We start from the raw sequence: 21878 nt of genomic DNA on the forward strand, positions 1-21878 counted from the left end.
AATATACAAATAATAATATTTTTTATTTAAATTATATTAGGTATATTTTGATTGGAAAATTTTTAATTAGTTATTGATAATAATATATAAGAGAAATAAAGTGAGTGAATAAATGAGAGAAATAGAAAAAATAAAAGAGAAGTAGAGAGAATTTTTTAATATTAAAAAAATTTGATTTCAATTATAATGAGAAAGATATATAACACGTTATGGTTGTAAAAATAGTAATATATAATAAATTTAAAAAAAAAATAAAAAAAGAACACGACAACGCTGGAAAATCTTCCAAGTCTCTTAGCAAAGTTTTCCTCTCTCCCGTTCGCGTTTTCATCTTTGATTCGAAGCACAACCAACTCACACACAGAGACTCACGTTCAATCCGACGTCGTTTCTTTCCTTCCTTCTCTTCGATCCCCTCAGTGCCTGACCCTATTCCTCACTCTCTCAGGTTCCTCCTTTTTTATTTATTTTACTTCATTTCTTATTTTTTTTTTCGTAATTAAGCTTGTAATTTTCCAAAATCCATGATATGGCATATTTAGGGTCTAATAATTAACAGGTTCATGCTTATTTTCTTTGTATTTTCTCCCTTTTTTCAATAATTTATTTATTTATTTTGCTCAAATCATAGTGGTTGCAACTGTCTCTGCGTTAGTCTATTAGCATGTTGGATCTTAATCTCTATTCGATTTAGAGGAAAATTATTGTTATGCAAAGAGGTTAAACCTCGAGGACTTCATAGATGTTGAAAATATTCAAACTTTAAGTCATGGAGTTTGGTTTGATTGCTGTTTAGTTCTGTTGTTCAAGTTAACTGTAGATGTTGAATGAGTTGACTTCGATTCTTTGTTGTTGTAATCATATTCATCCTGGTTTTCGATTTATTTTGATTGGATTTTGTGTTTCTGATCCTTAATTTTATTGTCTTAACTGGAAATTCAAGGCACCTTTGGAAAACTGAAGAGTAAGTTAAAAATGGCAAGGATCAAGCCTCAGGCTCTTCTGCAACAAAGCAAAAGGAAGAAGGGGCCTTCTCGCATAAGTGCCACCACTATTGTGTTTTACATGTTGATTCTTGCCTTGATTGGGTTTTTCCTCTTCGCTACGTATAGATATTGGTCTAACAGGTTAGTAGAAGAATTTCTGTTTCTATCTCTGAAGACAGGTTCATAGGGTGGTGTGGGGACTGCTATGTCATATGTATTTGTTAAAAGTTGATACATAGCGAAGTTGAGATCTAGTTTTGCATCAGTCTTGTGACTGATGATGTTTAAATGCTTCTGTTATGAGATAGTGGGATGTCTGAAAATCTTACTTTGTTGCTAGAGGATTCATTTCACCAATGTCGTGATTGAACCCTCTACATATCTTTTGGTGATTGAACCTTTAGCTTAATTCTGATGTCACTCTAGTCTATGCTGTCTGTCTTAGGCAGTTTTGAAGTTTAATAGGTGCTTTCCACTTTCCATCAATCATTTTGAAGTGATTTTCTTTCTTAAGAAGACGAGTTTAAATGGAATAAGCTTTGGTAATAAGATTTTAGATAAGTCATTTCTCAGGGACGATGAGCATCATCTTTTACCTAACAATTCAATATTACTGTCATTCAGGTCAAGATTTCGATCACAGAATCAATTGGCAGTTTCAGAGGTACATCCTTAAATGCATCATTGGGAGGCGTTTTCAGAATTTCATTCCTTTTATATTTGCTTGTTACCTGATAATCTTGCCAACTGTATGTTCATTTCATTTGAATGCATACATTATTGTATTTGGGTTTTCCCATTGAGAATGTTAATACCTTTTGCTTTTATGGATAGAATCATTGTTTCTAATTTAAACTACCTGTTGGCAGCATGAAACTTCGTATGCAGACTCGAAGAAATCCGAGATACCTGGATATGCTGTAAGTTTTGTTCACCTAGCTGCAGTAATTCCTTTTATTTGTTTTTTTTTTTTTGGAACTATTTTTTAGTTAATTGAAATTCCCATATGAAACTGTTATCTCATAACTTGGCCTCCGTTTTCTTTGTGATTATAGGTTTTAGATACCTCTAAAGGCTCAATAATAGTAGAACTGAACAAGGATAATTCTCCTGAGGCTGTTGATGAATTCATTGACTTATGGTGAGTACTTGTTTTTCCTACGAAATTCATAATTTGAAGGCTGTTGAATGGTTTGGGGTTTGACTTTTGCAAACTTTTCTTTTCCTGTCATTCCCCTTGGTGGAGTGAAGAAAATTGGTATAGCATCTAATATCTATAGTATAATCTCACCTTATAGTGGTTTGGGCATGAGTACCCAATTAAGAGTATATCAGAAATTGAGAGACGATACCTTAACAGTTAGAGGTAGAAGATAAATAGGAAAAAGGCTATAAGTAAAATCATTTAAAAAAGATTTAGATTTTAATGGTTTGACTGTAAACGTGATTTATGATATGGTGTTACGGTGTTTATGGGATTGTGTAGCCAATCCCATCTAGTAGTTGAACAAGGCTCAATTGTTCTTGTTATTAATTTTCAGTCGTAAGTGGATTACAGCATTTGTCACCTTGTTTAAAAACATTAGTTTCTGTGGAAATAACACTGCTTATTATTTATCAATGGAAGTCTAAACAGATCTATGCAAAGCATGAACTGGGCAAATTTTCCTTAAGTGGACCTTGTTTTTGCTTCCAACAAGGATTAATACTTTATATGCTACTTTGCAGTCAAAAGGGGCATTTCAAAGGGATGCTGTTTCACCGAGTAATTAAGCACTATGTGATTCAGGCTGGGGATAACCAAGGAGCAGGAGCTACTGAAGATTGGAACTTGAGGGGAAAGCAACCCACAAGGTTTTTCTAATTCTTTTGGCATTTTGCTTTAGCTATTTAAAGTTTTCGATAACCAATGGCATAGTTTTTCTAATTAATAGATATTATAATAATTATGTAGTGTGAAACATGAAGCATTCATGCTTGGAACTTCCAAGGGCAAGCACACCAACAAAGGATTTGATCTTTTCATTACGACTGCACCGATACCAGATCTGAATGAGAAGCTTATTGTGTTTGGGCGAGTCGTCAAGGGAGAGGATGTTGTTCAGGTGACTGAAATTTGCTTCTCATTGTTATGTCTATGTCCTTTTTGTTGATCATTATCTTTTCCCATTTAGTTAAGGTTTTCTACACATTATCATATATGAGAAGTTAACGATTACCCTTTTTATCGCCAAATTTAAACAAATAATAAACTTCAAATTGTGTTGTTCACTGCAGATATTTGTTAAAATTTCATTTCACCATCTGTATAGATAAGTTAATATTCTGACTTGATTTTGTGTTTTGGAATGAAATTCCATCAAAGCAATTTCAATATTAGTTATTTCACTTATAATCTTTCTTATTTCTGAGAAATAATGATTTAATGCCGGCAACCTGTGCAAAATCAACCATAGATTTCATTATTAAGCTTCATATTCAATGTTACATTACCCTGTGCCAGGAAATTGAAGAAGTGGATACAGATGAACATTACAAACCTAAAGTCTCTATTGGGATACTTGATGTCACTCTTAAACAGAAGATCTGAAGGCTGATTGATAGATGAGGAGCATAATGATGTCTCATATTCACGCTGATTAACCGGTTTCGATATGGTCAAATCTTTTCTACAGGGACGATGAACATAGCGGATTTTACCTGGGGGGGTTCATCAATCAAGTGTTTTGAGCCTTGATGTTGTTTTTGCCATTGCATGTGTAGTTGTTAACAAAAGGGATTATGCAATCTCCTTTCCTTACCTCACTTATGTCAATTTTCTTTTCTATTATCTTCCTTTCTTTTTACCTATTATTTTCCCCCTATTTTGTAATTGAGGATGGGGTGTGGGAAGGTTTTGCAGTTTCTTGTAAGGTTTGGGTTTAGGGGGTTTTTAATTTTTTTTTTTTAATTTTTATTTGGGATTACTCTTCATTACTCGTTAGTGACCCGAATGAAATTACAAAATCATTTTGCTTTTTGCTTTGCCTTATTATGCAATTCATGTATCTTCTATGTTTCAATTGATGCCCAATTTTGATGAGAAGCCATTATGCTTAGCTTTGCGTCATTTACCTCATAAAAAAAAAAAAAAAAAGCTTTTGTGTCATTTACTTGATTGATGCTTAGGTTCCATTTGCTTAGGAATTCAGCAACAAGCTATAATAATTCAGAGCATTGTAATTATATTGAAAATAAAAGTATATAAAGCTTTTGAAAAAGATCTGCAAAGGGTAATGTCTTTTCTATTGGGGAACATCAGTGTCATAGCCTTTTTATTTTTTTTTTGGGGTCAATAGTGTAATAGCTTTGTGCTCGGGACCCGAATGGGGTATTATTTTCTCCTCGTGCCCAGACTAGTCTTCAGTAGTTGGGCCCAATAGTAGATAAATGGGCTGCCCAAAAATGGAGCGTGACAAAACTTGGATTGATTTCACCAACAAGAAAACAGACAATTAATTCTTCAACAACAACTCTCCACAGGAGACTTGGCGCAAATAGTAGATTCGTTGGCTTTTATGCAAGATCACTTGGGAACATGAGTTTAACTTATGTAGTGTGCATTGGGGTATCTAAGATTGAGGTTGTTCATTCTACCGAAGAAAAAAAAAAAAAACTTATGTAGTGTGGAATATAAAAACCCATATAGTTGTGCATATGGGTGGGTGGATGTGGGAGTTTGTGATCTAATGTGTAGTATTAGATGTTGTCTAATTTATCTGAATAAAAAAAATTGAGAGAAAATTTTATTATTTTTTTTATAATATGGCATTATTTTATTTTTTCTTTTATATCTTTATTTTTTATTTTGTCTGCATGTGGTCGCTTATCTATCTCAACATTCTCATCTTAATCATATTTAACTTATGTTTATGTTTATTTTTTGCTGTTCAATACTCTGTTCTATATAACATAACTGATCTAATAGAAATATAATAATTTTTATTTTTAAGATATTTTTTTACCACATATAATACCAAATTCCTTCTACCACTTTAACTAATTCGCTTGTATTATATATTTTACATCATCCTCAATTTCTTCGTTATCTTAATGCTTAAAATATTTTATTTGTAATAGGATGATTTTTCCAATTATTATATTTGTATTATTGTTTCTCCCTCGCCTACTGAATTTATATTCCATGTTCTGCATCAAATTATTAGTTCTTCATATAAATTAAATCATAATATATGAAGTAAAATCTTAATTGATCTTTTACAAGCCAAATATTACTCTGAATGCATTGGACAAGGTAGCGAAATAAGAAATGAGTTCAATTAGGGAATCAAATATTTTTTAGTTAATATTAATTAATTTTTTTAAAATTATCTTTTATTTTAAATTTAAACATTAAATCTTAAATTTTGAATTTAAAATTCTAAATTTTAAATCTTAAATGCTAATTCTAATTCCTAGATTGTCCAAAAAGTGAAGGTTAAAAAGCAGTTTTATACTAACAAATTATTTTTACTACTGTTAGCTATTTAACAATTAATTAGTTCCTATACTTATTCATAAGTATCTGGATTTAAGACAAAACAAATGAGTAACAATCCTAACTGGCTATTTAATAATAGGAGTTGACAGGAGTTGACAGCACCTTTGTTAATTACTTAAATTAATTCTATATATTATTATTAGATGAGTTAACGACTCCTCTTAAACATTTATTAGTAGTATTTTTAACTAAGTAGGTTGGGTTTGCATTGTTGAAAGTTGAAATTGACCCTTCAATTGATCTTATTGGTTTGGTGGTTGATTAAAAACTTTGATTTGAATTTCCATTTAAATTTGATAAAAGACCTCTATCTCTATACATATCTGGACAAACTAATTAAACTCAGATTCATGTAACCACAACTGTCATTTATTAGTGTAAAGTGAAAAAATGTGTCATCAAAATATTTAATAATTAAACCATTGCATTTTGACCCAGGTCTAGCTAATTGAAACAGTGCAAATCATAGTTGCAAAAATTTGAAGAGATTTTATGATTAACATCATTTGTAAATCATTAATTAGTATTTATACTTGGTGAATATCAAAAAGAGGAAAAGAATAAAGGGAAGAGTTTGATGAGTCCTTTTAAATGTATTGAACTTGAAATTTATGGAGCTAGGTAAAAAGCTTATTGGGTCCCATAATGCTGAGATGCAAGCCACATATATATATAGAGAATGTGATTTTTTAAGGAAATCTAATCCATGAAGAACAAGCAAAGAAATCATGAAAGATTTGGCAACCTAAGAGTAGCGGTATTAGTTTAAGAGTAAGTTATATATATCGCACCAAGTGAATATATGTGGATCATTATTGTGGAGGATTATATTGGCACTAATTACTTTATGTTATATGACAGTTTAATTATTGAAAGAAAATATTAATGAAAAAGTTTTGGTAACCAATATTGTACTATTAATATTGCAGCTAATACTTAACATAAGGAAAAAAAATATTTGAAAATTTTTTCAATAAGAACATTTGAATCTCAATTAAAAGAAATATTTGAAATTTTTTTTTGGTATAAAAAATATTTAAAATTTAAACTCAACAAAAACTTATTTTTAATTTGCTTCATACTAAATTTATTTGATAACGTGCTATAATATTAACTGAAATTGGTTGCAATAGCAAAAACTATCAAAAACTAATTTGAACTATACACAATAATAGAGCACAATTTTATGATGACTTCTCCAACAATGATATGAAAGAAAAGATAAATAAAAAGACAAGGATTGAAATTGAATAAAAAAGATAATTTAAAATTAAAATATAAAATATAAAAATAAGTTGAAATTAAATATAAAGATAATTATTTTATTTTTTATTTAATTTCTTGATGTAACAAGAGATTTACTCAACTTAACTTGTTTACACTATAGTTTAAGAATTAAATTGAAGAGAGTCACTTTAATTTTCTACCTAATTTTTTAATACAATAGGAGAGGGACTCACTTAATTTCATTTGTCTATACTATAATTTTATCACAAAATAAAAAAATACTTTGACACTCCTTTGAGATCTCTATAACAGAGACAATAATTTATGAGATATTTATAACTTTTTATTAGGTTAAAATAAAGAAAATCCTAAATCTACTAACATAAAGGCCAATTTAATAACTAAATAAATAAAATCAAAATACATAAAATTAAATTGAACATTCTGATATTTAAAAATATAAACTAATAACTATTAAATAATAGTTCAACTCTTCATATCACAAATATTTAAAACATAAATTATTCTCTTTTAAAAAAAAAAAGATTCATCATCAAATCTTGTAGTTAAAAAAATAATATATAAAAAAGACAAATACAAAAAAGATATATATATTTCTTTTACATTGTATGTTTTTTTATTTTATTTTAAATAATAAAATCAACAAGAATGAAACACAAAAAGACAAGGACAATAAAAACATAAAAAAAGACGCGAGAGATATTAGAATTTTTTTTTTTTTTGGGATACAAGAAGAAGAAACATATATTAATAAGGATTAATTTAATATCTGAAATCTGATATTAAATTATACGAAATAAAAGATAAATAAGAAGACAAGGATTGAAATTAAATGGAAGATATAATTTATAATTGAAATAAAATATAATTAATCCAATTTTTTAAAAGATAGGTTGAAATAGAATACAATTAATCGAATTTCTTGAAATAGAGTATAGAAAGATAGGTTGAAATTGAATTAAAAAAAATCGCTCTATATTTTATTCAATTTCTTGATATAACAAAAAAGAAAGTCACTCAATCTAATTTGTCAACACTATAAATTTAGAAATTGAATCGAAAAGAATCACTTAACTTTTTACCTCACTTGTGTGCACAATAATTTCATCACGAAACTAAAAAGTACGTTGAAATATCTCTATTATTTATAACATCTTATTTAGTTAAAAAAAATTTCTAAACCTATTAACATAAAGTTCAATCTAATAACTAAATAAATAAAATTAAAATATATAAAATTAAAATAAATATTTTAATATTTAAAAATATAAATTAATAACTACTAAATAATACTCAAACTCCTCGTGTTATTAAAGCACGTAATCAAACAACCAATAAAAAAAACTCCGCTGAAAAGCCTTATAAAAATTAATATCCATTTAGGTCAGGTGTCTTTGAAAATTAAACTAAATTCCTTTTTTGTTGGCAAACAAAATACCACTAACATTTGTTTAATCATAAGAGAGATATACTTAAAAACATTCCAGCATTTCAATGATCACTAAATTAAAAAAAAAAAAAAAAGAAAGAAAGAAAAACTGCGTTTGAGATTTTAAACTTTTGCATAAAAAGAGTGAGTTATCTGTGTGTCATGTAAATTTATAAATGATATAAAATATATATGAAAATAAAAAATTGCAACCCACTCAGCTTTAAAAAGCTTTACAACTTTACCTTCTCACGTCACATAAATGATATATTTATAAGCATGCAAATTTTCTTCTTGATCAGCAAACATGCACTTCCATGAAGTTAGTGTAGTTAATATATACAGTGGCAATCCAATGGGGATTTTATTTATTTATCTATTTGGTACAATGTGGGGTTTAATAATTTCTCTTTTATGAGAGAAGCCAATACCCCCGCCCCTTTTATATTATTATCATTAATTTGGGTAAAGTATACTTTTTGTTTATAAAGTTTGATAAACGTTTTAAAAATATCCCTAAATTTTATTTTATTTCAATTTTGTCCCAAAAGTTTTCGATTTGCATCAAATATACCCTCGACGGCTAAATTTTCAAAAAATTTAAGACCAATTTAACAATAATGCATGAAAATTATGCTTGATTTGTTTGTGTTGAGGGTTGTTCTTATGAAATTATTGTTGAATTGGTCTAAAATCTTTTGAAAAATTAGCCATCAATGGTATATTTGATGCAAATCGAAAAGTTTTGGGACAAAATTAAAACAAAATAAAACTTAGGGATATTTTTAAAATTTTTATCAAACTTTAGGGACAAAAAATATACTTTACCCTAAAAAGAATAAGTGTATAAGAAATTAATTTTTAATTATTTAATATTAGAAGATAAATTTTTTATTATAAAATTATTTTTTAATTCTTATTTTTTGGAAAATTTAAGATTTAGAATTTAAAATTTAGGATTTAGAATTTTAATTTAAGATTTAGGACTTAAAATTTAGAATAAAAAAAGAATTTAAAAAAATTAGCTAATACTAGCTAAAAATGTTAATTCCCTAATTAAACTCTATTTTCAACTTTGTAAGTAAATTAAAATTCCTCCAGAGATCTATCTCAACTCACATTTGCTAATAACCAAACTCTCGTTATTCGGTTACCAAATTTTTTTTTTATTATTTTTTGTTGGCTATTCTCCACCAACACCAAACTCCTCTAGTGGAATATGGACTTGGAACAAAAGTAAGAGGAATCCCACATGAAAGTAGAAAACACATCACAAAATAAAATAAAAAAATAACAAAGCAAAAGAAAAATAAAACCCTATGAATATGTAAGATAACTCCACAAAGAGAAAATAGGTCAACATGCTTTTTATTTTAAATCGTGATTGTATAATGTAGACAAGCAAAGCAGCACTAGACCACAAATTATTCTAGTTAAACAATTCCTTTTTGGTTTGGACTTTCTTCATTCAATTTTTTCTATGATTAATTAAAAAATGGGTCGCGTGCAATGGTCACAATCGGAACTTGTCCCATCCAAAATATGTGTTTTTAATTTAAAAGTAGAGTACTCGTGCTCTCTAATCACAGGTGTAAAGAGTGTCTTAGTAATTGAAAAACGAAGATTATAAAGCATGTTAAGGTAGGACAAATGTGCCACTATTTCTTGGTTCATTGGAGGGTCTTATCTAATTTGGTTTATTTTAGCCACTCAAAATAAAAGAGCCTCATCTTTATTCACCTTATAATTTATTTATTTGTTATTGAATATGAATGAAGTTAATTGTTTATGAAATATTTATATGTTTTAGCAAGAATGATATATCTAGCTAGCAGAACCAATGTAGGTTAGCCGAATGAACAACTCACTCGTTTATTTAAATAAGTGTTAATAGTTTAAATTCTATCATTTAAATCTGTAGCAAATTAATTTTTAGCCTGTCAAATTAAAAATATTATGAACAACTAAAAAAAATATATCTAACTAGCAGGTATGTCCAGTAATCTGAGTAATACTTGGCTCAATACTAGTGGATGGATTGTTGAGAAACATACCCGGTGTTCGTGGAATTATTGAACGCCCATACACCAAAAGGGGCAGAAGAAAAATGAGGAAAACAAAGTTGAAAGAGACATAATATTTGGACAATAATAATAATATTATTATGTATCTAATAAAATATAAGAGTTGAGAATTAGAGTAAGTGTCCTATTAAAATTTATAAGTATACAGGGACGGATCCAGAAATAGTATTATGGGGTCAATAACATATATAATATTAAAAAATTATGTAAAAAATTATATAATATAAAATACATTACAAAAATATACTGATAGAGAATATATTTTAAACTACAAAAAATATATATGTACTTTTTATTAACGAAGTAGTCGATTCCTCATTTCATAAAATTCATCGATAATAGAATTTGTGTCAATTTTTTCTGTAATTTTCTTTTTAATATAATTAAAAGACAATTAGCAAGAAATTTATCTTTCATTTTATTTCTGAATTATTCTTCACAATATTCATAGCTGAAAAAGAACTCTCAGTTGTAATAGTTGAAACAGAGAAAATTAATACCAAATAAATCAAGAAGAACGCTCACAAGAAGAAAAAAATCTACTTTATGGGAATTGAAAAAATTTATTTAATTAAAAAATATTAGTAATAATATCTTTTCATATTTTTTTAATATTGTTACTTACTTTTTAGATATTAGAAATCATTAATATTTATGATAGACTGAATTTTTATTTATATTAGACTACATACTAAATAAATTTTTAAAAAAATTAAATCGTACTTAATAACTTATTACTATTAATCTTTTTTTAAAAAAATTGGGGCCGAGGCCTCCCCTCGCCCCTTAAGTCCGTCTTAGTATATCAAGTCAAATCATTCAAAGATAATTAACCTTTTTATTTTATCACTTTACAAATATTATCTCGGTGAATCTAAATTGTTTTTGTTTTCAAACGGTATGAGAAAATTAGAACCTTTTATAATAAATTAGTGATATACTATAATAAACTGCTTGAAAACCTGATATGTCGAATTTAATTCAAGGCGGAAAGTAAGCATCAAAGTAGGTCCTCAATTTGACAATTTCACCATAACATCTACATTGAGGTCAACTTCATTCAACATTCCATTGTCCCTAAATGTTCGGAAAAACCTATGTTTTGAGAGTTGTAATCTCATCCATTTAAGTTGGTTCTAAACTTGTAAATGTTTTTTCTAAAGTCTAAATTTTCTTTTGTATTATTTCAAAGTTACACCTTAATTAAATAAATAAGTAGATGATAATGCCTTAAAAAGATTGTGTAACTAACTACTCACTAGAAGTTTACTTATTTTTTTTTTTAAAAAAAAAAAGACGAAAAAAGTGATAACTACTCGGTATCCAAACAAAAGATGCCAAACACAAAGGTGAGAATTTCTCCTTTTATCTCATTGAAAAATACTATTCTTGAAAAATGCTAACAATTACAAACACAAACTGACTTTGTCTTTTGAAAAATTTTTGGACAGTATTTTTATTATTATTTTACCAGCACAAATATTAATTATTTTTAATAAATAAATTTTATTAATTTATATATATAAATTTTAAAAAATGTGAATGTAAACTGTATTAATTTATGTGTATAAATTTTAATAAATATAAGTGCAAATTATATGTTTTTGTGTACAAATAAAATTCTGTAAATATAAATACAAATTATTACCGATTAAATACTAATAAAAAATGATAATATTTTAGCATTACTCCGTCCCTTTTTGTTTTTTAAAAGAAAGAAAAAAAATTATCTTCATATTATAGTTTCAAATTAAACAATATACAAATTAAATTTCACAATCACATGCCATTTATTTGAACCGGTTAATAATTATCAGTAATAGTATGTTTCAAAATTCAAATAAAAACTAATCTGATCTTCTTGATGATTTAATTCTCCGACAAAAAGGTATGTATATTTGACGATAACTTTGAATGCAATAATAATAGTCATAGATGAATTTGTGTCAAACACAAGAAGCTAAAGGAAATTGGCAACGCTTTCGTCCTCTCTAATAATCTCTATACATGCAACTGTTGCTTTCTTCATTCCTTTTGTCACAAGTTAATTAAATTTCTAAAGTTACACGTTAAAAAGATATTAATACTAAAGAATAAAACTAACTATCCCTCTCGTGGGTATCAATTGTTTTATAATTGATCTGTGTACTAACATAAAAGGACTCTTCTTTAAAATAAAGCCACCTGACCTATCAACTTATAGTGTTCATGGTCCCATTTTATATGTATCAAAACTTTCTATCTTTCAAATTAAAGATACTAACTAATACTAAAGAATACGTATTGTTAATTATTTGGTTATTATTATGGCTCACTTTCGATCTTAATTAATTAATTTCGCTGTAAAGTGAGTTGATTATGTGGCTCAGGAACATCTGTTTGATTGTAGTGGCGGCTAGTGCACGAACCCAAAAGTTTTCTTTGTGCTCCAGCCAATAATACTTCAAAGAAAACAATTCAATTTTAAATATTTGTTAACTATTTTTTTTTTTTAAAGAGGTAGAGAAAAATTTTGTAGGTTCTACTAGCATGCCATGCTTCTTAGTCTAGGGTACATATATATATGGATGTGGGGAGGTAGGTCAGCATAAAATAAAAATAAAGATATTCATGGATTAATTAATTAATTAATTAATATTGCGCATAATTTATCGTATAAAATTCTTGTGATCGAGCCACGTACTATTTCTCAACTACCGCCTAACAGTTATTTTTTTCTCATTATAGGAGACGATCAATAATATTATTCAAATAATGAAGTCCTTGGAAACTAATTTTTTGTAATAAAATATGAGTATTTAAAACTATCTTTCACTCGTCCGTTTAAATAAGTGTCGCGACAGTCGAGTTGGGGAATAGCATGGGCAATCAACCAAAAAAATATGAGTATTTAAAAGAAAATAGTAAAAATTATTGGTGGAGACATTTCCACTCTAAAAGGTACCAAACACAAGGATGATCTTGAAAGTGAAAGAGAGAGTGAGGAAGATTAATTGAGAATTGATGCTGAGAAAATGAGAGCCGCGCACGTACATTCACGTATATAACAACTTTTACAAATGGAATATTCTAACTAGCTCTCATAACCTACTATACACATCAGTATATATCATTTTTTACCCGATACTCATACTGATGCAAATTAGACTATTAGATAAAATAGACTTCGATAATTCGGTTTTTAGATTTTTGTAAACCAAAAGAATCAATCAAATAAAGACAAGTACAAAGTCAACCATGATGGTTCGTTTAATTTATTAGCTTACTTAAATAAGTGTTGGAGGTTCGAATCTCGCCTTATGTATGGAATTATCTATTGGCTAATGACAAATTCTTAAATAATACTTCGATTCACGACGAATTAGTTCTTGACCTCTCGGATTGAAAGATGTCATGGAAAAAAAAAAGTACAACAGTCTTCCGTCCTTTCCTAAGCTAATTTCATAATTTCCTTATATCTCCGTGAATGAACGGCTCCTGTTTGAGTAGTCATTTTCTGTTTCTGTGCCTCTTTCTTAGTCTTCTATTTTGCACAATTGAATCATAGATTCACAAAAGCTTTGAGATTCGTTACTAGCTGTAATTCTTCTTCTTCTTCTTTATTTAATTTAGTATTATTCTTTATGAGTCTTTTTATTGAATTTTTTTAGATGAAGACATTCAAATATTTAATGCTTATTGTAATTTTTAATATTTATTATTTAACTATAATTTTTAAATATTTTTCATTTTATATATTCAATTATTTTTTATAATTATAATAAAAAAATCAAAGAATATATTTATTTATTGTCATATTAGTGAAGAACTCTAAAAAGTTATATTTGTAAGTTTTATTTTAATATAAATATTTTTATATAATTTTTATGTTGAATTTTTTTGCCACCAAAAAATGATCACCAAGTTCCACCAACAAATTATTTTCAGATGGAAGTCTTAAGTTCGAGTCTCACTGTTAATTTAAAAAAAAAAAAATTCCACCACTGTATACCTCAATGACACCCTCCCTCAACCTTTGATTACATGATGAAAAGGAATGTGGTGCTTAAGCCTTTCTTGCACTTTGTCTCTTATAGTGTCACAATCGATTTTGTTATGCTTTCTACATACACTCATAAAAAATCGATTAATTAGATAAATGAGTCGACTAATTCATGAAGTAGAAGTTGATTTGGCATTGTTCACTCCAAATTTCTCAAGCAAATCCAATAATGTCTATTTGCATTGGTACATTGCGATCCCCTGGAAAACTTTTAACTCACCTAAATCCTTAATTATAAACTTATGATCAAGAAATCTCTTGATTCTCACAATCTCAGCCCAATCACTTTCTATGTCACGACCTACTGCCTTATTTTATGCCATAGTACTTGCAACCCCAAAGGGGGGCTTCATCATATAGACTTCTTCTTAGGACAATTCTCCACGAAGAAAAGTTATGTTTCCCTTTACTATTTCGGGAACAATCTAATCATTAAACTGTCATCATTTAAGTATACTAATATCGTTTACTCACATTCAATTCAATATCTAGCACTTAGCTTCTTGTCTTATATATTAAGAACAAGACCTGAGGGTACTATATATATATATATATATATATTCAGTGAGTTCATTGTAACATGTCTTCTAATGCATGTTTTCTTAACTCCGTACAATGACCCTAATTAAGGTTCTTATAGAGGGTGGGTCCTACTAGCTCATTTTATTCTAAAGAAGTTCAAAATGAACTCAAATCACTCAAAAGGGTTACTCTGTTCTTACCTTGTTTTTATTTTAAATTTTGAACACCATGGAAAAAAAAATAAAACATTATGCCATTATCAAACCATTTCTTTTAAAAGTTTAAGTTGATAGAAAACGACAACATAAATTGTTATACTTCTAGGTTTATTCTCTCAAGCAAGAATTTTTTTTAAATTTACTTAAACTTTACATAGGCTTTTCTTTTTTTCTTTTTATTTCTTTTATGTTATTTTTATCTTTTAGAATTTAAAAAGGATCAAACTCTGATCTTTTGATTATAAAAGTTCTGATATCATATTATGAAATCATTTCTCCTAAAAACTTAAATTGATATATAAAAAAAACAATATAAATAATTATATCTCTCCTATACATACAATTCAATTCAACTCATATCCTTATCGACTATTTATTATTGGTTATTCCGATAAAAATACCTAATAATTTTTTTTAATAATAATATATATATTATAAAAGAAAATTAAAAATAAATAAAGTTAACAACTATTTTCAGTTGATATATATGATATGTGATACAACTGATTATTTCAATTAGATAACACAATATTTGTTTTTTTAGGGTATATACCCTTTTTCAAATTAATTAATACTTTTTTTAAAGCGTTTAATATTTTTAAATATTTTTTGTGTATTTAAATATTCTTTTCATACTTTCAACAAGTAATTTTTTTTTTTGTAATGAAATTCGAACCCATCACCCGTGGGCTTAACCTATGTGTGGAATGTGGATTGAGTTGGGTTGAATTAAAAAAAAAATAATTTTATTCTTTCTAAATCTCATAATTCGTTAAGATAAGTTGGCACAAATGGATAAGAATTTGTGTCCCTTAATTATCTCTTTTAGAACTTGCTTGTTTAAGAAGGTCGTTCACTTTATACCTCTGCAGTAGTACAAACAAAAAAATAAGTCTCATAATTCAATTTATATCCTGATTTAAGGAGGTTTCAGTACACAAATCCTAAGTTTAGTGGTAATAATATTCGAGATTTGGCTTTCGAAAGTAGTAAATAATAACTTTTAGTGTTATGTGTGTGAGTGTATAGTATAAACCAATATTATAATGTTATAAGATTAGGGATGATTAACTCATCTTTTGAAATTGAAAAAAAAAAAAAAGGAAACAGCTTCCATAACTTACGTCTTACCTACCTATGAGAGAGGAGTCTCAACCATTGAGGTTGCCGTGATAAATTTATGCTTTGGAACTAAGGGTACCAATAAAACTTCTAATCTTTTTTATCGTTTGAGTTTTCAGTGTATTATAAATTTTATCTTTTTGTTTCACATAAATTTACGGTAGAAATATTATTTGCACATCAAAATAAGTCATAAAAATTAGTTATTATATATTTATATATAATATATATAATTTAATTTATTTTTAATATATTTTATTCTAATAATTAATTTTAATAATTAATTTTAGTATACACTTAATATAATTAAAATTATTGAACCTTTTGTCAAACTCTATCATTTTTTTCAAAATAAAAAAACTAAATGAATTAGCCCTTCATAATTTAATATATATTTAACTAAATTATTTAATATAATAAACATTTACATTTTATAACTAATTATTATTTTTATATAAAAACATGTGTTGAATTAACACACATGGAAATTGAAGGAAGGGTAATACTATTGATGAGGGACAGGAAATTGGAAGAAAGTGCACAGTGTAGGTAGCAAAACAAAACTAAGAACCCTAACCATATAGTAGAGAAGTTTAAGGCGAAACTTATATATGGTATGGTCCCATGAGGCTATTATAATAATTACCCACGAACGTTAGTGGAGAAAACTCACGTTGCATATTTTATTGTCTCCCCTATAATTCACATAACCTAGCTCTACAAACTTATTATACGTCACTCGTTATGAAGCATTCCCCTCCATAAATTCCCACTCCCACAAACACCAACACTAAGAAAAAGAAAAAGAAAGAAACTCATACACACAATAACCCTAGCTATGGCTGAAGGATGTGGTGGGAACTCAGTTGCAACCACTTCTCCTGCTTCATTCAATTGGTGGTACCTCCATGCAAATCATGCTACTAATACTAACGCATATAATAATCATCATCATCACCAAACAAACCCTAATAATTCTTCATCATGTTCTTGTGAGGAGGATATATCTGTTTCAACATCTTTCACTAATGCCTCCAACCATTCAACCCTCACTGTTGATTCTTCCCGAAGGCTTCTTGATCCTTCCTCCAACAACAATCACTTCTTGCCGGAACATGCTGAGGATAATCATCTTTGGAATCATGTTCTATCGTGAGTACTATACCTACCTTCAAATTTCTATGTTATGCATATTATTAATTATTTTTATATAGATATAGTTTCTAAACAACTTTGTTTATATATGTATATATAGAGAGAGAATTAGAGAAAAGGGAATAATAAATAACTTTTATTTAGGTGGAATAATATAGGGTGCTATAAGGTTTATATAGGAGCCTATTAAATAGAGTTAAGGTACTATTTTTTTTTCTGTCTTCTATAGATTTTGCTAATCCAATCCACAAATTAGTCAATGCTTTCATACTATGAAACTAAGATTTTTTTCTGATTTCATTGAAACCAACAAAAACCTTAATATATATTTAATATTGATTTTGTTTTATTGTATATTTGAATCCAAAAAAGATCTCGAGTGTAAAAAAATCAAAATTGGAATTTGATATGCACCCACATAGATTAAATATATTAAGGTTAATTTGGTGTGTTTTTTTTTTTAAACAATTTATAGAGCTGTTGGATCAAACGGGGAGTTGCACAACAAAGAAGAAATGGGAGAAATGAAGTTTCTGGATGCACTATCATCTAAGAACATGACAAGCTCCATGTTTGAAGAACCGGCATGTGACTACTTGAAGAAACTTGACACCACTACTAGTTGGGAATATAGTGGTGGATCAACTTCTTCATCATTCAACAACAGTTTTGAGAAGCACTTGAATAATAATAATAATAATAATGGGTTCAGTGATGATGCATTGATTGAGAATAATGAAAGGTTGACTAAGTTATCTAATCTTGTTAGCACTTGGTCTATTGCCCCACCTGACCCTGAAGTTAGTAGTAGCCACTTTGATCATCCACCAACAAATAATAATCATCATCAATTCCCACAATCTCATCATCATCATGACCCTAATTGTAATTTCAAGCAACAAGTTTTTATTGGAGATTCCACATCATACCCTCCAATCAGTAGCTATGATCATCCCACAAAGGTGAAGGAAGAATTTCATCATCATCAAACAAATAGTGGATTTCAAAATGGATTAATTAATGGCCTTTCTTCAGTGATGGGAGGAGATAGTGGTAATAAATTTTACCATGGTTTGCCAAACCTTTCTTCATGCACAAGAAACATCTCAGATGTTATTTCCTTCAATAGTAGGCTTGGGAGGCCAGTTCTTGGAATCCATGCACAAAAGCCTAATATCAAATACATGAATAATTTATCTGAATCAAAGAAGCAGCAAGGTCTTCAAACAACACCCCCGGTGAGATTATATATATATATATATACTCTTTCCTTCCAATAATAATAATGCATGGTTGAATTAACAAAATTGGTATATTAAAGCAAAAAACAAAAATCATCTTTTTATTTACCAATTTTGTAACCTTGACAATAATTGTTAAGCGGAAGGAATCTATATCAGACGATTTATCATTTTTAGGTTAATTAATTTTTTTTACAGTTAAACTCAAAATTTAGTAGTTAATTAAGACTCTTACATCTTATTTAAATCTGAAGTCAAGTGTTCATATCAATTCTCATTCTCCTTTAATTTCCTTACATTATCTTTATTAAAAAAAATAAAAAAAAAAGAAAAAGTTTACTAATTAAGTTTGTTTTCTAAAATATGCAGATAAATAGAAGTAATAATGGAAGAGTAGAGGGGACAACAGCTCGTGAAGTAAAGAAGAAAAGATCTGAAGAATCTTCAGAAGCAATCTTGAAGAAGCCTAAGCAAGATACATCCACAGCTTCTTCTACAAAGGTATACATAACAATATATATAATGAAAAACTACCATACCTAGGTATATGTTAAAATCATCTATTAAAATTAATTGAACTACATATGTATTTGTATAAGAATATACAATAGTTAATTTTAATTATTTTAATAATTTTCAATAACGTGAATTATATTAATTAACTTAAAGAAAATGAAGAAAAAGAAACTTGTGTATTTAAAATTAATAAGAAGCTTCTATTCATTTTTATTTTGTTTAAAAGGTGCAAGCACCCAAAGTCAAGCTGGGGGACAAGATCACAGCCCTTCAACAAATTGTGTCTCCATTTGGAAAGGTTGTTACTACGGATTGCACTAATTTCTTCCTTTTTATTTCTTTATTTATTAACTTTTTTTTTTCCTTCTCAACTTTGTATATATTTAAATAAATAATTAACAGTGCTTTCTACTTTTCTCACTACCTACTACTTCATAGTGATCCAATTTTCTTTCTTGAATTTCAGACAGACACAGCTTCGGTGCTGTTTGAAGCAATTGGGTACATAAAGTTTCTTCAAGAACAAGTCCAGGTACGTATCACTTTGGAAAAAGTTTCCTTCATTATTGAATCATCATGCTAATGCAACTAAATATAATTATATAATAATACACCAATTATTGTTGCTTTCTTTTAATTTCCTTTTTCTTCTTCTTCTTTTTTCTCCCCATTTTTTTAATGTTACACTGAAGAAGAACACATTTTCCCTCTATCCCATGAACAACATGCACAATTATAGCAACGTACACTTTTATTTGTACCATAAACACCGAAATTAATTATCCCAAAAATAAGAATTATTACGAACTCTTTTTCTTTTGGGGGTAAGAAATTACAAAGTTATTTATGAAAACACATTATGTAAAGAATAAGAGTGAAAGATATACTTAATTAATCTTCTTGTAAGCCAGTATGTATATAACGCAAACAATTATCTTGTACTATGAAAAATAATCATAATTAAGAGCTATGTTGCTTTAATTTATTCCTTTAACATATATTGGGCTAGTTTACATTCACAATAATAATTATTCTTGCATGTGCTTGCTGCAGCTACTAAGCAACCCTTACTTGAAGTCTAATTCCCACAAGGTAATTAAGAAACTTCTCTTATGTATTCTCTCTTTTCTCAAATAATAATGTCCACTTTTAAATTTTTATTTGAATTAAAAAAGTGATTAAAATGTATTAGAGTTATAAAAATAAAAAATATGTTTTAAAATTGTCTTTAATAACAATAATTATTCTCTTTAATTATTTTACTTTTTTACTAATTTATTCTCTCTATTATTATTTCGAGAGCATGACTGAACACAAAAAAAAAGTAATTTGACATTGATTTATTAAGTGGATACTTATTTTTTTGAAAAATAAAAATTTTAAAATTAAACAACTCATATGAAAATGGGAGGAACAATATTCTTTCACATGTATCAAATTTTCACTCTTCATCGTTAACAACGATAACATACCAAATTAATGGCATTATTGTTGATTTTTCTCTTGGTGTTACTTAATAATATAGGATCCATGGGGAAGCTTGGATAGAAAAGATCACCACAAGGAGGATGCAAAATTAGACCTTAGGACTAGAGGACTTTGTTTAGTTCCAACTTCATGTACTCCTCTTATTTACAGAGAGAACAGTGGACCAGATTATTGGACACCAGCATACAGAGGATGTTTGTATAGGTGAAAATTGAAATGTCATTGTGCCTGGCTAATATAAATGCTAATATAGTACTTTTGTTTGGTTTGCTCTTGGGAAAGATTTTACAAAGGTCTGTTAAATAAAACATATGTACCCATGGTGATATTCTAATATAAATAACTTTTTGTCTTAATGTAACTCATATATAGGTTTTATGCTACAATATTTTTGATATATCTTTTATTAAGTATATAAATACTGCAAATAGTTTCATTATTTTTTTAATAATAAAAACATGAAAATAGTAGTTAAATATGATTCTAGACAAAATCAATTTTGGTACTTTAAAGAATTAAAGTTTATGATTGTTGTTCATGCCCTGATCCAACAAATAAAGTCAGACCCAATAAAAATAAAAGGTCCAATCTAAAAATGTGATCTCTATCGTATACCCGATCTCTTTAAAGAGGTCGGACGCCATAAAACGAGCTCAGTTCCACTTGTCCAAGCAAGTAACTGCCTTCGCAAATCTCTCCAATTATCTCTATTTTTCTTGAAAGATAGATCTCAACAACTCCCAAGATAAAAGGAACAGTTATCCACCAATAAATGTGGAACTACTCTAACAAAGGTGGTTAACGACTCTACCATAAATACACTGACACCCCTCAGGTATATTCACGTTCTAATCTACTAAAAATCTGCCTAAAGTCCTTGCTAACTTAAGTATCGGAGTCTCTTGCAGGTATCACCCCCACCTCCTCACGAAGAACTCGGACGGCGGCACCTCGACACAAGAGCAAGTGAGACGTTGCCTTACAAGGAGTCTGGACCTCACGTCCAGGCTAAAATCAACGTTTCAGATAACCCTCTGGCAAGTCAAATACCTTATAGTAGGGATTGACTACTTTACCAAATGGATCGAGGTGGAACTGCTGGCAACTATCACTGCCCAAAGAAGTCGAAAGTTCCTTTACAAGAAAATTATCACAAGGTTTGGAGTTTCCCACTCCATCACCACAGATAATGAAACTCGATTTACTGACTCAACCTTCAGAAATTTGGTGGCCAACTTAAAAATAAAGTACCAATTCACATTGGTGGAACACCCTCAGGCCAATGGA

General features: G+C 28.4%; 2 protein-coding genes across 2 annotated transcripts; both read left to right on the plus strand.

Annotated features, from left to right (window-relative positions):
* The first annotated feature begins 226 nt into the window (after positions 1-226).
* On the plus strand, positions 227-4005 carry LOC112776437 (peptidyl-prolyl cis-trans isomerase CYP21-4). The gene is made up of 8 exons (XM_025820599.3): positions 227-448; positions 944-1127; positions 1611-1650; positions 1856-1906; positions 2042-2127; positions 2715-2840; positions 2941-3091; positions 3490-4005. The coding sequence occupies exons 2-8, from the start codon at positions 976-978 to the stop codon at positions 3574-3576; spliced, it is 693 nt and encodes a 230-aa protein (XP_025676384.1). The 5' UTR covers positions 227-448; positions 944-975; the 3' UTR covers positions 3577-4005.
* Positions 4006-16911: 12906 nt separating this feature from the next.
* On the plus strand, positions 16912-20947 carry LOC112776647 (transcription factor bHLH111). Its single transcript, XM_025820875.3, has 7 exons — positions 16912-17343; positions 17822-18584; positions 18957-19088; positions 19330-19401; positions 19570-19635; positions 20157-20195; positions 20629-20947. Exons 1-7 carry the CDS (start codon positions 17030-17032, stop codon positions 20797-20799), a joined length of 1557 nt encoding a protein of 518 aa, XP_025676660.1. The 5' UTR covers positions 16912-17029; the 3' UTR covers positions 20800-20947.
* Positions 20948-21878: the final 931 nt, after the last annotated feature.

This window comes from Arachis hypogaea, chromosome 19, assembly GCF_003086295.3.
Source record: "Arachis hypogaea cultivar Tifrunner chromosome 19, arahy.Tifrunner.gnm2.J5K5, whole genome shotgun sequence".
In the NCBI taxonomy this organism is placed as follows: Eukaryota; Viridiplantae; Streptophyta; class Magnoliopsida; order Fabales; family Fabaceae; genus Arachis; species Arachis hypogaea.

What these genes read in the sequence shown, in the direction of transcription:
- LOC112776437 (XM_025820599.3), top strand. Translation starts at nt 976, where the DNA reads ATGGCAAGGATCAAGCCTCAGGCTCTTCTGCAACAAAGCAAAAGGAAG. An exon ending in TATAGATATTGGTCTAACAG is followed by an intron (nt 1,128 to 1,610) that starts GTTAGTAGAAGA and finishes ACTGTCATTCAG; the next exon opens with GTCAAGATTTCGATCACAGA. An exon ending in GATGAATTCATTGACTTATG is followed by an intron (nt 2,128 to 2,714) that starts GTGAGTACTTGT and finishes GCTACTTTGCAG; the next exon opens with TCAAAAGGGGCATTTCAAAG.
- LOC112776647 (XM_025820875.3), top strand. Translation starts at nt 17,030, where the DNA reads ATGGCTGAAGGATGTGGTGGGAACTCAGTTGCAACCACTTCTCCTGCT. An exon ending in CTTTGGAATCATGTTCTATC is followed by an intron (nt 17,344 to 17,821) that starts GTGAGTACTATA and finishes AACAATTTATAG; the next exon opens with AGCTGTTGGATCAAACGGGG. An exon ending in GTCTTCAAACAACACCCCCG is followed by an intron (nt 18,585 to 18,956) that starts GTGAGATTATAT and finishes TAAAATATGCAG; the next exon opens with ATAAATAGAAGTAATAATGG.